This window comes from Anguilla rostrata, chromosome 6 (genome assembly GCF_018555375.3).
Source record: "Anguilla rostrata isolate EN2019 chromosome 6, ASM1855537v3, whole genome shotgun sequence".
Classification (NCBI taxonomy): Eukaryota; Metazoa; Chordata; class Actinopteri; order Anguilliformes; family Anguillidae; genus Anguilla; species Anguilla rostrata.
The window spans coordinates 28,179,818-28,196,070 of NC_057938.1; the positions used below are offsets into that span (position 1 = coordinate 28,179,818).

The following is a 16,253-nucleotide window of genomic DNA, read 5'->3' on the forward strand; positions in this document are numbered from 1 at the left end:
TTGGTCCAGTATAAGCCTGGCAGAGCATCACCAGAGAGGATAATCACCTGGTGAAGTCTATGTATCACAGGCTTCAAGCACTCATTGCATGGAAAGGATATGTGACAAAGTACTGAACATCCATCCATTATCTATACCCGGTTATTCTGTGCATGGCTGTGGGGGATGCTGGAGCCTATCCCAGCGTGCATTGGAGAGAGGGCGAGGCAGGAATACACCCTGGACTGGCCGCCAATCTATTGCAGGGCACACACACCACTCACACACTCATACCTTTGGGAAATTTTAGGGTCTCCAATCAGCCTACCTGCATGTCTTTGGACTGTGGGAGGAAACCAGAGTACCCGGAGGAAACCCACGCGGACAGACGGAGAACATGCAAACTCCACACAGAACGGCCCCCAGCCGAGATTTTAACCCACAACCTTCTTGCAGTGAGGCAACAGTGCTACCCACTGCACCACCTGCAAAAAGTGCTGCAATTAATAAATGATAAAACCAAACCAAAGTGTATAAAAATACCCTTACCCTTAAATAAAAGCACTTTGTGAATATGTACTTTAACCACACGTGAATTGTTTGATTACAAATTTAAAATTGCAGAGTATAGAGTCAAATAAAAAAATTAATGTTTCCCAAGCATTACGGAGCTCACTGTATACTTTGACAATAAAGTTGTGAAATGAGACCTTTGTCTATCCATGTTTTTGGTAATGCTGTGCCTTCTCTCACAGTAATTTGAAAGTAGTAGGAAAGTAAGTCACTTTCCAGGGTGCTGCCAGGGTAGTGTTTTTGGGGGAGCAGCCCACCTGCGGGGGTCCGCTGAGCAAAAGCCTGCGAGGGTGGAATCCATCGGAGTGGCCAACAGCCTGGTTGGAGCTGTCCATGTGCTGAGGGCGGGGCACGGTCCACTGGCGGTAATAGAGGGACTGCTCCGTGGCAGTCATGACCCTTCTGAGCTGTGGGCGGAAGGGGCCGACCCACTCCACACCCGCATGCGGCAGGAGGTGGGCATACCTGGGCAGGCCACCTGCATCAGCTGAGACCACCATGTCATACACAGCCTTGGGCAGGAACACCGCTGGTGGCTGCTGGCGACCGCGAGCCCAAGAGCAGGGTTTACCTGCACCCGATGCTTCAGAGTTCCGGCTGGAAAAGGAGGAGCTGGAGGAAGGGGGCTTTGACGTGCCTGGGATGCCACTCTTGTGCATGCCACAGGAGGCGCTATTATCCTCTTCAGACCCCCTGTGGTCCTGGGTAGGGCAGTGCCCGTGCATGTTCATGGTGCTGCTGTCTGGAGGGGGTGGAGGGGGGCCGGGCTGTTCCAGGATGGGGGGGTCTCCATTCACTGCTGTGAAGAAGAGGGGAGAGGATCAATAGCTGTTAACATTACTATCCCCAAATTCTTATTAAGCCTGTCTTGAAATCAGGTGGATTTGTAATTTGACAGGCATGTGCACATACATTTTTTCAGGAGCTTAGATAGAAAATATTACAATAGCAGACATAATTTAGCACAGCTTAAAATTAAAATAGGTCACTTGGATTTTTTTTAGGTACTGCACCCTGGTCCTATTTGCTGGGTAAACAGCAATCAATGATGAGTAGAATCTTGTTTTCTTAGTAGTTTGTCACAAAAAAACAATGCCCATGTTGCAATGAATTAAATTGTGCAAAACATGGTCAGACAGCTATGTGGCTGGGGTTGCTATAGGAAAGACAGGTTGAATTATAATAACATTAGCTAAGTTATGTACTAGTCACCAGTTAAAGCATGCATAAGCATTAAACATTAATGTCACTATTTAGGTCACCTAAAGCATAGCACCATTCCCAGCCCAGACAAACTGGGGCCAGCACCATATCTGAAGCACAGATGGGTTTAATAATGCAAGTATTGATGGTAAGATGATTTGTGAAACCCCTGGTTTTGGAGGAAACCCCAGTTCGACTTGACTAGGTACAGCAGTATGAAAAAGTCAAAAAAAGACTTGGCATTAGCTCCATTCGTAACATCTCACATCTTACTTGAGGTTTTTGAGGACAGAGAGGAGGCAGCTGATTCATGGGAGAGAGATCTCTGTCGCTGTACTGGACTTCTCTTCACAATGCATGGAACTGTTATGACACACACAACAACATGCTTTATCTCAGTCTCATCCACAAGCTTACTCCAGCACATTGGATTTGAAATGAAACAATGCACATGACATCAAAGGGTAGACTTTACCAGTATTTGTTATTCTAAAATGTGTTTGGTACGTTTCTGGGCGTGGCACTCTTTTCTATGTGGGGAGGCGTGGGTGTGGCTACAGATATGGTGATTTGAGATCAGATTTCAGTGGAAACAATAACGATACAGTGAGGCTCGTTCAGGAGTTAGAGTTTAACTTGGAATTTCTTTTCCTTAGTAGTGTCAGCTGAAGTTTGTCAAAGGGAATGAAAACCCATGTGGAGTTGGCATGTTTTCTGTTGGACCTGTAAGTAACATTACCTCCAGCTTGTGAAGATAAAGACTTTCATGAGGGACTGAACATTTAACAATCAAACTCTCAATGATAAAGCCACTATTGCATTCATCATAATAGAATTAGTGAAGCTATATAATCAAATCTGACTTCTTTCTGTCACTCACGGTTGCTCATTTCATGGTACTAACATTACCTCTAGCTATCCAGCTATGTGGGGTACTTAGAGTGAATGGGTGGGGTTGAAGTGGAGGAGGAGACTTAATCAATTGTAAACACAGGACCACTGCAAGGCTAAAAAAAATCCTTTAATAAAGGCATTTTTAACATTTATACTAAAGATGATTTATATTTTTTCTTGTTATTCCTCCCTCCCTTAGTTAGTTTTAAAGTTCAGTTCTTTAAAATGAATCAGTACATTGGGCTCAGTACATCAAAATGAATCAAACTTTTGAGTTTTCAAGTCATTTGAGTAATTTCTCAGGTTTAACCATTAAAAAAGCATGCACTTCGCCAAATATAGCCTACTTCTTATTTACTTCATCAGGCCCAAGCTGGATGCCAATTTGCAATGAATTACTCAGTATATAAAATATATAGGCTATGTAGCCTACATTTGTTGGTGTAACCAACTGAAGTCCCAGAGGGGCTTTGTATCTTTAGTTGATCTATTTTCCTATTAATATATTTATTTTCATTATTCTTATTTTTTGTTAATATTATTCCTTTTCTTGACTGTAATTTCTCATTTGTTGATCTTGCTGTAGGCTACCTTTATTATATTTTCAGCTTGATCCATATTTTATAGTCAAATATGTCATGTAATTGTTTAATATCAATTGCAAATGAGCCAAATTTAATTTCTACGATCTGTTCCTATTATATATTCAAGGAGAATACTGTTTCTAAGGACAAGCAAAATAATAGCCTGCTTCGCTGCATCCATTTGGTTTTGTGGAGAAATAGGGGGGGATTAGGGGGAGATGCTTGCATAACACTGTTTAAACAGTTCAAATGATCATCAACATTGTCATTAACATCATAATAAACATCAGTGACATTTTTCAAAATTCTTTTCTTTCCTGTTTCTGTCAGTCTAGCTGCTGCTTGCAGCAGGCATTAGTATGCTATAATACACTCGGCGAATCCTTCCTCTCTCAGTAGGCTACTTTTCAAGATCAATTGGATCTTTTGTATCAATTGGATCTTCCGGTACATTTCGTTCATTTGAGTCTTTCAGTAGGTTTAGCACAACCAGTTCATTTCATTCATTTGAGTTGTTCAGTAGGTTCAGCCCAATCAGTTCATCTTGTTCATTCGAGTCATTCAGTAGGTTCAGCACAATCAGTTAATCTCGGTCATTAGAGTCTTTCAAATTTTCAGTAAATGGTAAATGGACTGCATTTATATAGCGCTTTTATCCAAAGCGCTTTACAATTGATGCCTCTCATTCACCCATTCACACACACTCACACACCAACGGCTGCCATGCAAGGTACCAATCAGCTCGTTGGGAGCAATTAGGGGTTTGGTGTCTTGCTCAGTGACACTTCGACATGCCCAGGGCGTTGGATCGAACCGGAAACCCTCTGACTGCCAGACAACAGCTCTTACCTCCTGAGCTATGTCGCCCCCAGTAGACAAGCAAATTTAACAAACGGAAGAAGATACCAATCTGTTGCGCTTGCGCTCCAGCAAGTGTGCCTGATGCTTACACTTTGATGATTTAGTATGCAGTGTCTGAAGAGAGAACCCATCTCGGGCATGCAAGCTCATTCTCGAACTGGTTTAGAGAAAAACTGCTCAGAAATAAGTCACCTACTGTCATTTGTAGGTGAATTTCTACAATAGTATACACTGTTGTTAACCTCTTAGCGCACACCACCAAGTGGTCGGCACGCCAGCATGCCTAGATTGTTCAACTCAGACATTCATTGCTCCTGCAACCAAAGCATGAGTTGAAAACAGAAAAGCTTTGTTTTAGTTTCATTAGTAGACGATACATGACAACTATGCCGATACGGAGTTTTGCAGTGCCACCATTGTCGCTCTGGTCATTCGCTAAACAAGCACCCCCTCCCTGCAGTCTCATCTGCAACTACACCCCCCACCCATGACATAATGGACAATATTGTCTATCTGGGCATTAATAAAAAATATTCTTTCACCACTCAAAAATCGTTTTTCGTCCTAGCAACAAGATAAACCCAATAATAGCCCTAAGATATGTTAATACAGCAGTGAAAACGCTGCTCACTGAATAACAAAATAAACAGGACAAAGTTTTCAAAAATTATACCGTGTCATTCTACAGTCAATATCTTGGACTAAATATTGAATAAATATACAGCCTTACCATTGGTTTTACACATAGAGATGTCCCTTTCGAGACAGAGTGGTCATATATTGTCTTGGACAATCTGTTTGTGAAATATACGCTCATTTGTGATACCTGGGTACTTTCCAAAATAGCTGTGCGTAATCACCACTCATAGCGTTTTATAGCTCAGCATAACCGAGAGTTTTGTCTGATTATCGCTGCATTAAGCATTCAGTCTTTGTTAGCAGTAAAAGACACTGCACCTGGCAAAATTTTTATCAATGACTTTTAACATTTCTTGGAAAATATTATTATTCTTGAGAAATTCTGAGCATGACTAAGGCATATGTTTGCTGATAGACCCAGCTGATATACTGTTTTCTGTGCTAAATGAAAACTAGGGAGCGACAGCATTAATTCTGTCTCTGTCTCTATCTATTGAACCCAGATAAGATTTTGTTGTCTTAATGTAAGGGTTAAGGATAAAAATACTTCGGCTATATACGTTATTTTTGAAATTGTGTGTCATTAAATAGGTTAGTTGTATATTAGAATGAGGATATTTCACACTGTAACATAAGTGTTCGTTGTTTTGCTAAGTAGCTAAGTAGTGTGTTTAACGCACCGGATGTGACCTCGACTGGAACACTGCCAAAACGTGGTGAACGGTTGAATATTGTTTACATGTCGTCCCATACCCATACAAGAAAACATTTCATACTGTAGATGGGCAAGGATTAGCCAGATTTGGCATGTGCCCTAAGGGGATCACAGATGTTTTTGCAATATTTACCTACATTTAAAAATAAATATATCTGCACATGTATTTGTGTCATTTACAAATGTAGGGTTACAGTTAGTTTGCAAGGTAGGTGATGCAAGTTACCAAATCATTTGTAATCAACAAAAGGCTGATTATAACAGTATAATCTGTGGGCTATTTTATTAAAAGGGCACACTGTTTAGCAGTATGGGACCATTTCTAATGACTGCATTGTTGTATTGGTACAGAATCCACTGGGATATGCATAGTGAAAACAAACTCTTTTGTTCACATTATATATAATGCAATCAAAGAGCTGGGCGAAGCGGTAAGCCAATTGCTTTCAATTTTATGCAGGCAAGTGTTTGTCATTGCAATATGGAGACATTTGTGTCAGGGAGAGTAGTAGGGCTCCAGCAACTGCGTAACTCATTGCGGACCCAGTTCTTTCATGTATTTGTTCTTAAACGTTGCTACTGCTTACAGTCGGGACTGTTGCTTTTGGTCACACAGACGGGAAGGGGTCGAAGAGCTAGTACACAGCTCAATGTGTTTTTGCTTCTTAACAACGTACCAAACAGTTTATTTTGATACAACTAATATTTTGTCTATGTATATGATTGATTTATTCTGATTTTGCCACCTCATAATGGCCTGCTTTGTTTACTTTGATACTGCTTTGGTCCACATGTTGAGAGACAACAGAAACTCCAAATGCAAATTCCAAACATGCAATCAACTCTAGATCTTTTTTTAGCTGTCTTGTACATGAATTAATGATGAAACAGCAGGCCAAGAAACAGCTGAGCAGCCAGTTGTCCAAATGGGGAGACTATGTTTAAAAGGGCTATAATTCAAATCCAATGAGCTGAAGTACAGAGCCAAAACAATATACTGTTTATATCTTAAGTGTATATACATATGTAATATGTCTTCAGCGTGTTGCATTTCCCACTTTTGAGAAACTTCATTTCAATTTTATTGAATCATGACAAAACTAAACTCAAAACATTAAAAATGCATATTGAATAACATTTGGAGCTAGCATTTTTTGATGATTTAATTTGGCCTCTAATTCATTCCAAGTACCATTATTTTTGGCTCATAGTGGTGTACATGCCCATGAATGTATAACAGGCACTTTGGGATTTGGGTACCCCTCAGCGCTTAGTAGGGGCAGATACATGAATGCATTCCTTCTTGACATGACCACCCATCAGCATGACGGTGCTGTAAAACTGTAACAATAATCAATATCAACAATAATTATACAAGAGATACTTGTTAGCTGTACTGTATGTACCAGTATAAGTTTTCTAAATTAAATTATGTTTTTAAATTCACAAAGCAAAAAGCTGAGTAAACAAAAACTCACTGTCTGCCACCACTTCCTCATCTTCATTGTCAGTGCTGCTCAGCTTCTCAGGGTCACTCTCAGAAAGGTCACTGATGGCTGCTTGATTATTACGAGGCTCAGCCGCCACCAGGTAGCAGGCCAACCCCAGCTCCTGCTCTAGGTCTGTGCGCAGTAGGTTGGAGGGGCTGCTCAAACGCAGGTCGCAGTACTTCAAAGACCTTAGGGTACCAGGAAGAGAACCGATCTCATTGAGTCAATTCTCAACATGCTGAGACACCTTCATTTTCATTTCACAGTATGGTATTACTAAGATTTAGTGGGCAAGCTGGTGAGATTGCTGTATTTTATCGAATGGTGTATCTGGGGTTAGGGAGATAGACCAGTCAAAGTTCCAATCACGCAGACATGTATATTGATATGTTTGCTGCCCTATCAGAAAAGCAAAGATGCACTAAATTACCAGGTCAATTTCAAAAAACAAATTTGCTTCTTCGACAGTGTCTGACATGCTCAAATATCTAGTATAAATAAATCTGGCAATCAGGAAGTTGATAATTGATCAGGCACATTACAATTTTAGGAAGGCAGGAAAGCTTAGAGCTTAGAGGGCAGTAGATACATAGGTCACAGGGGTCAGCAGTCACCATCCTTATAAAGTGGGAGTCCATGGGCTGTTTTCCTTCCACACCATAGACATTGTTCCTGATAGAATTGTCAGATTAAAAATTTGGAACAGGGGTTCAACAATAAGGGGTGCTAGAGAAGACCTGTGTTAAGTAAATCAGCCCAGTGGTTTTTTTAGCGTCAGTAGCTAGCATGGCAGAAAATATATCTTTTGTAACAGTTGGGAGAAAATAAATCAAGTCAAAAGAGGTTATCCATAGCTTTTACTCTAATGAAAAACTGTTTATTAGCCAAAGAGATAAACTGGAATAGTCAAGTAGTAAAGGGTAAGTTCAGGCTCAGGGACACTGAAAACTCCTGCTATGTTACACAGATAAAAGTCATGCTGTAAGCCTTCTTGATTAAGATTTCCAAAAATTCTATTGCTGATGAACTTGCTGATGGAAGTGAACCAAGCTGTATTTGGTACAGATTAAAAAACAATACACAATTGTATATAACAATAAAAAAACAATACAACAATATAACAGTGAAAACATACAGCCTGAAAATAAGGCAAATTATTTTTTTTATATCACCATTCACTCTGGTAAAAGGGGCTGCCTGACCTGGGCAGTGACTCTCCCTGTGGGTCCAGTCCAGTGAAAATGACAATACAGGGCAGGGCCTCCAGCTCCAGGTAGGTATGTGGCGACCAGTCAGCATTCTGGATCTTTAACCACACCTGGGGCAATCATAAAATATAACAACTTTTAACATGACAAAACAGAATTTTGTTATTTTAAAAATATGTATTTTTCATCATTATTATGCATAAAATTCCAGGAAGTTTGGTAATTTTTCCACTGTAACTTGTTATTATTTTTTCCACTGTACCTGACAGTGCACACGGTAAAATGTCCAGTGTTAATTCAACTCTAACAGAGTACATATGAGTCCAATATTTAATACGGAACATTTTACTGCATAATGTACATTCATGAAAGTTCTCATTTATATACAGGCCTACCCCTAAAGTCTACTTACTGTAGATGGTACTATACAAATATAGTATCATCTGGAGGTTATCTGAAATTGCAGACTTGACTTGTTTGTTGTAGTGTTATATATAGGATTTTCTACCATCTGGAATTTTGTGAAAAATGCATTTTTAAGAGCCTAATATCCCATTAATTTGAAATTTAATTTCAAATTAACAGTTAATAAAGCCTATCTTGCTTGTTTCATAAAAATTTGCGGAGGCTAATATGGGGTCATTTGAAACTATAAATTGGAACTATAAAAATGGTTATTTAATGTTTTTATATTTTAAATATGACAATTCATTACATTATGAACACCTAGAAGACACTCTTATCCAGTGGGCTGTACAATAGTGGAGACCATCAGTGTTACTCTCAGGAATACAAAAATGTGATATCCCTAAGAATCTTTCACATGGCTCCCGGATGTGAGAGGACGCTGGCGCTGTTTGTTCTCCGCTTCTTCATCTGAGTTTAGATTACTTTTCTTGCGCTCCAGCAAGCGTTCCTGTTTGATTTTAACCTGATTCTAACCTATTGCTAGTTTTACTTCACAACGTTTCTCGCATTTTCATCTGGCCTCAACCGGATCATTACTTTTTGACGGATGCGTACTTACCTGTAGGCACTACTGATCCTCCCATCTACCATCGCTCAGCACTACGACCGCTACTGAGAACCCGGACAATCATCCAACTGTCCCGGTGCGGTTAGCCCTTGTTGGCTGGGACCGCTCTCTCAAGCTAGCTGGTTAGCTGGCAGCCTTCAAGCTAGCCGGCAACAAGCAACCAGTAGTCAGCTCCCTGCTGTCAGTGGGCCACGCAACTGGATCCTCCTGGCTCTGCCTAGCTCTACCACTGCTACTGTGAGGTATTACCCGGACAGCCCCACAGCTGTCCCGGCGCGGTTAGCCCTTGTTAGCTGGGACCGCTTCCTCTACAGATAGCTGTCAGCTAGCTAGCTGCCACTCAGGCAGCTAGCAGCTAGTAGCTAGCAACTAGCAACCAGCTATGCGCTGTTTACAGGAGTACTCCTGTAGCTCCTCCAAAAATCTTCTTCACTCTGTCCGTTCAAATCTAAGGGCTGCCAGCTGGAATGGCTTGCCAAAAGAACCGGTCTCACTGTCCACTCAGATGCATACAAACTACACCAGCAGCAATATAAAGACGCCCTCAACAGTGCACACACTTCCCACTACTCTTCCGTCATCCAATCCAACAACCCTAAGTCACTTTTCTCCACCATAAGCAAACTCCTCAAGCCTATGGACACCATCTCCACCTTCTTCACCATCAGCAAATGTGACTCATTTTTATAGTTTTTTCAATCGAAAATTGACACAATACACACCCAACTGGCATCCTCCTCCTCCACCACCATTCCTGGTCCTGAACCTGCCTCCCCTCTACTCTCCAATCACCCACTCACCTCCTTCACTGAAATCACCGGATCTGACCTATCCTCCATAATCACTGGCTGAAGACCTCTACCTGCATTCTGGACCTAATCCCCTCCACCCTAATTATAGCCTGTCTCCCCTCACTCTCTCCTCTCATCACAAAAGTCATAAACTCCTCCTTTTCCACTGGCTTCCTCCCCCTGCCCTAAAACTTTCTGCTGTCACCCCCATACTAAAAAAACCCGGACTTGACCCCAACACCCCCAATAACTACTGGCCCATCTCCAACCTCCCCTTCCTCTCTAAAATCCTAGAATGAGCTGTTTCTTCCCAACTGAAATCACACCTGGATTCCAATAATCTCTACGAATCCTTCCAATCCGGCTTCCGCTCCATACACAGTACAGGAACTGCTCTATTAAAGGTCACCAACGACATTCCCCTCTCTGCTGACTTCGGTTTCCTCTCCATCCTCATCCTCCTCGACCTCAGCTCTGCCTTCGACATCATCAACCACTCCATCTTCATCACACATCTCCAGTCCTCCCTTGGCATAACCGGCACTGCCCTTTCCTGGCTGAAATCATACCTCTCCGACCGACATCAATTCATCTCCATCAACAACTGCAAATCCTCCACTACCTCAGTCACCCATGGTGTCCCCCAAGGTTCGATGCTTGGTCCCCTCCTCTTCATCCTCTACATTCTACCACTCGGACAGATTCTCCGCCACCATGGCCTCCAGTTTCACTGCTACGCCGACGACACACAGCTCTACCTCTCCACCAAGACCATCACTGCAGCCACCCATTCCACCCTCACCACCTGCCTCACAGACGTAAAAACATGGATGCAAAAGAACTTTCTCAAACTTAACTGTAATAAATCAGAAATTATCATTGGCCCCAACTCCCTCATCTGCTCCACCCAGGATTTCTCACTTAATATCGACAGCTCCACTGTCACCCCCTCCACATACGTCCGCAACTGGAATCATCGTCAACCCCACCCTCTCATTCCTCCCCCACGTAAACTTTTTCCACCTAAGGAATATTGCCGGCCTCCGGCCCTCTCTGTCTTTTTCCGCTGCTGAAACACTCATTCACGCATTTATTATATCCAGCTTCGACTACTGCAACAGAATCCTCCATGGCATCACCATTAAAGTCCTCAATAAACTCCAATATGTACAAAACTCCGCTGCCCGCTTGCTCACCAGTACCCGCTCCAGAGACCACATCTCACCAGTCCTCCAAGACCTTCACTGGCTCCCGGTCCAACAAAGAATTGACTTCAAAATACTCCTCACCACCTACAAGGCCCTGAACAACTTATCTCCCCCCTACCTCTCCGACCTCCTCCACTATCATGTCCCCTTCCGATCCCTCAGGTCTGGTGATGCCAACCTCCTGCAAACCCCCAGGACCATGCGCCGAACTTGGGGTGATAGGGCCTTTTCAGGTGCTGCCCCCTCCCTGTGGAACGCACTCCCTAACCACATCAAAAATGCCCCCACCCTCCCATCCTTCAAAATCGCCCTCAAAACCCATCTCTTCAGACTTGCTTACCCCAGCTAACAACCCACCCCGTGGTGTTCTTGCTGTTTTTACTTTTAGACACAATTTCTTTTATTCTTTCACCAAATAAAGTTTTATTTCTTTTTCTTTGTGTTTCCCCATGTAAAGCGACTTTGAGTACCTAGAAAAGCGCTATATAAATCTGAGGTATTATTATTATTATTATAAGAAGGTATTATAATTTACTTTTCTCACACTGAAAGCACTTTTTTTAGCAGATGCTCTTATCCAGAACAACTTACACTACTTTTACATCGCATCCATTTATATGTACTGAAGCAATGTTGGTTAAGTACCTTACAACGGTTACCCAGGAATCAAACCTGTGAACCTTTGGGTTACAAGACTAGTTCCTTACCTATTATACTACATTGCCTTACACAGTGATGAGGAGAAAACTCCCCATCACCAATGTGTAGCACCCACCTGGGTGACGCATGGCAGCCATTTTGCACCAGAATACTCAATGCACATCAGCTCAGGTGGAGAGAACCATTTTTAGCCAAATAGACTAGGGGATGATTAGGTGACGGGTTGAGAGAGTCAGCATTAAGAATTTAGAATACCAGGGGACACTCTACTCTTTACGATAAGTGGCATGGGAGCTTTAATGATTACAGTCAGGCTCTCAGTTTTATTGCCTCATCTAAAAGAACACGCCTCCTACAGCAGTGTCCCAACCGTTGTTTATTTAACCACAGGGAACATCTCCCCCAACTTCCAACTTCCATCTAAGTACTAATGAAGCACAAACGCACTTAGCTTTTGTCATTCAGCTGGAACAGAGTACACAGTGGAATGGCTGCTGACGAATAAAGTACTACTAGATAGATAATCTATTTATATAGAGATGTCTTATACGGGTTCTGTTCTGATTATAAACATTATAGAAAAGGTTTGTTAATCCTAGGATAAATTGAAATTATACCTGTAATTATACTTGTCGTACCAACACTTTTTGTGATTCCCCTTGCACACTGACAGAAGATGGTGGTTGCCTGTTCACTCATCACAGTGGTAAATTACAAAGTGAAAGAAATTAACCTTGAGTTGGCTGAGGAAGGGCTCGCCCACAGACAGGGCAGATCCGGGGTCGCCCAGGACAATCTCAAAGAGGTCCTGCAGCCCTGTGCTCTCCCTGGCCTGCCGCAGGCGCTGATAGGCCATGGAAGCCAATGAAGGGGAAGGCACACGGATCAGCACCATGTGACCATGACGACTGGGGCAGCAGCGGGCTGAGGTTACTAAACCCCGCACAATCTCCAGTGTTTCAGCTGATGTGTACTTCTGCAGCTGGGTCTGACCTGACACTGCCATCAGTGCCAGTGTGTAGTGCCGTATGAGGATGTAGGTCCGGATCACCGCACTGTGCAACCTGGGGAACCTGGTCCAAGTGCAAAGAGGGGAGGGTCATGATTCTAACATTCTGAATCAGTACAGCTATCCTACAGTTCATCCCCAAATCCTCAGTCAGTCAAATAAGTTCTCTTTTAAAAAAAAGGTTTATCTACACATTTTGGGTACGTAATGGAACAGTTTTAATACAGTTGTTGTATATTATAGCTTTTTATTTAATTGGCTTGTTGAGCTGCTTCGGTGGGTTGTGTGCAAAGCCAAATCCCTTCAAGAGCAATAACAGATATACATATATAGTATGTAAGTACTATTGTAGCATCACTTCTAGGGAAGGCAAAGTCTGGCTGAAATTTGTCTGAGTTCTAATAATTCTCAGAGTGTCATTCAGCTGCTGCATCACTGAAATGGCAGTAAAGCCTATTTTTAACCGAATCTTCCCATGCAAAAATCTTTTAAGGAAGTGTTAGAAATTTTACAAAATAATAAGACAATATTTTCAAAACTTCCATATTTTCAATAACATTTTTAAAATGTTGAATGTTAAAGCGACTTGGCAAACTTGGTACTAACAACCCCAAGTGTGGTGCATTGGAGTCATTGAGTGGAGTATGATCAATGTTAGTTACATATGTACATTCAGTTGACAGCTTTTTTCCTGTAGCAATTAAGGAAATACACAGCATTAACTCAATCTGTTGGTACCAGACCAGAAATGGAGAAATGGAGTAATGGAGAGATCAGGTCACCTCTCCCCTAATGCTGTAGCCATGCTCTCGAAGGAGCCATCATATCGAAGTAGGGGTTGCCCGTTCCCTAAGTGCATTGATTCCAAAAACTCTGACACCCCAAAGTATTTGGTCTTCTCGTGGTACATATCCACGTCCTGTACATAAGCAGAAAGACAAGAGACACACAGGTTCACAGGCAAACACACAGCTACACAGAGTAAACAGACAACTACTCACTTAGTTTGTCATTTCCACCTAGCAGGACTCCACATAATAACTTCTTGCTTCCCTCTTAAATTTCACTAGTTAAACTAAGAAACATAACATTTCAATGGTAAATTATTTTTTGTGCTTTGCTGTTTTTGTGCTAACTACATTTCATCCAAAAACATAATTTTCATAGGTTAGGATTTACTGATTAATTATTAACAAATTACAATCTAACTAGTCTCAGAATTATGGTTACATCTTAATCATTGAATAACCAACCCCATTTATATCCAATTAAGAACCTTTCAACAGCAGTGACTACACTTACAAGGTTGGATGCAGATGGCCAGTGGATCTCATTGTAGGGGCTGATGCGGGTGCACTGTGTCTGGAGAGCATAGGGACACGAGGTGACATGGAGTGTGAGGATGTTTGGGGCATCCTGAACCTCTGTGCAGTTCAGCAGACTGTCCACCACCCCAGTACTGGGTTTCCCCCCATGGAATGCCCTGGTGGACCTTAAAGAGGGACAAAAGCAATGACTTAAATGAGCAGCACCACCTATGGCATAATAATAATGTACTGTGGTCAAATGACTCTTCCCTTCAATCCCAGTTAGCGTTAGTTTAAAGAGCAATTTCCTTTGTAAAGAATGCATGGTATTTAATGTAAAACCAATTAAAAGTATACATCACTCCAGTGAATGTAAGGTCGTAACAGGTTGTAAAATGATAGCATGTCAGAAATTGAAAAAAGACACTTGGGCCTGGATATTTGTTCTTACCTTTGACTTACATATAGAAAGAAATGTTTTTTTTGGGGGGGGGTTTGGTTTTTGCAGTTACATTTTTTTATTACTGCACTTAAATTGTTAAATCGTTATTATTTCTAAGTCAAAGATAAGAGCAGGTGTTGATTGAATCCAGGCCTTAGTGTCCTCCTCAATAGTGCAATCCCTGTCAAAGTTAACTGCCAGTTTCTTCCATGTGCACCTTAGTGGTCCCCCCACCTGTTAATATCCCAATGGGCATGGTCATGAACCAGGATGAACAGAGTGTAGGGGTTCCTCTTAGAACTTTGAATGAACTCGTTGATTTTTCCCTGGGCATTTGGGTCCAGCTTAACTACAAACTGCTCAGCCTCTTTCTGAGACAGGCATTCTTTATCCAGACACAGCTCCCTCAGTATGCCTGCAACACAGCACCATTAGAGATGATGAACACCAGGGGCCACGACAGCATTGTGTGGTAATAAAGAAGACTGAGGTTTTTTACAGTGCTGCAACACACAAAATACAGCGGCACCTGTTTCTAAGAGTTGCATCCATCCTATTCTATATTCATAGAAACACAGCACATGTAGAAGCATGTAACAAGAAAGGTATAAATGGTAGGCATTCTTTATTAACATATCAGAGTACATTCTTTTAGCACAGTTTAAAAAACTACCAGACAATATTACTATGCACCAACTAGCTAGCTAAATTGACAATGTATTTTTTTTTTGCTAAACAGTCTACCAATGTTATATTAACATTAACTCATTTTATAAAAACAGTGAAAAAATGAGAAATTAAAAAAGCAAAGTTGTCTGTGCTGTATTCCGGTTTACTATGCTTTATTAGTGTAGCCCCCTTCTTAAAAAGTGATGAGATGCTGTATGAACCTATGTGAGGCAGGACTGTATATGGACAATTAATCCTACGTATGACACATATGAGGTACAGTGGAGTATGAAATCTCCCATGTCATGTGGCACTGGCCTTGGTTTAATCAATACTCCCCAACTTTTTATAAATTGTGCTTTGAATCACTATCACAATTTTACTGTCTGCCAAACATTTTGTGAAGAATTAAAAAACAACAATTATAATTAGTTGTGAGTTACCGGTAAGGACATATGTGGATTGAATTCAGGCCTCTGTTGCCATAGTAAACATGTCACCACAGATGTTTGTGATTGGTGGAGTTGAGAAGAGCCAACCTGAGTTCCATAGGTGCAAGACGATCTGCTGAAATGTGGCCTCAGAAGGTGGGGTAAAGATGCGGAACTCCACCTTGTCAAAGGAGCCTAGGTCCAGGTTCTGGGTGCTGGAGTCAGCGATGGCACACACATGGGACAGCAGCTTCCTGGCTACTGCCAGTTGGACAGGCCGGATGTCATGCCATGCTGTCAGGAACTCTGGGTTGAAACATGACATATACAGCCGTTTGATTCATCTAGTATTAGTATTAATCATAAAAAAGTGACCTTGCACCTCTAGTTTAATTTTGTTCCTTGGGGATAAGGGATATGCTTTATTTATGCTTTTAGGACTGATGAAAGAATCAAAAGAAAAAAACTCACAATGTACATTTGACTTTTTACAAAGTATTAATATTTGGCTAGTTGGCGCTCCCATTGCTATAAACCAGTAGAGATCTGAATTC

At 41.7% G+C, this 16,253-nt stretch overlaps 1 protein-coding gene across 3 annotated transcripts in view; it reads right to left on the reverse strand.

Moving 5' to 3' along the window:
• Positions 1-16,253, reverse strand: part of greb1 (growth regulating estrogen receptor binding 1) — a 60,180-nt gene that overhangs the window by 33,208 nt on the left and 10,719 nt on the right. For all 3 annotated transcript variants that reach the window (XM_064339290.1, XM_064339291.1, XM_064339289.1), the window contains exons 13-21: positions 15,808-16,005; positions 14,834-15,014; positions 14,153-14,342; positions 13,633-13,769; positions 12,575-12,914; positions 8,141-8,256; positions 6,927-7,126; positions 2,029-2,118; positions 810-1,351 (exon numbers count right to left, since the gene is read on the reverse strand). In XM_064339290.1, coding sequence (XP_064195360.1) covers positions 810-1,351; positions 2,029-2,118; positions 6,927-7,126; positions 8,141-8,256; positions 12,575-12,914; positions 13,633-13,769; positions 14,153-14,342; positions 14,834-15,014; positions 15,808-16,005 — 1,994 coding nt within the window. The remainder of the gene's footprint in view (positions 1-809; positions 1,352-2,028; positions 2,119-6,926; positions 7,127-8,140; positions 8,257-12,574; positions 12,915-13,632; positions 13,770-14,152; positions 14,343-14,833; positions 15,015-15,807; positions 16,006-16,253) is intronic.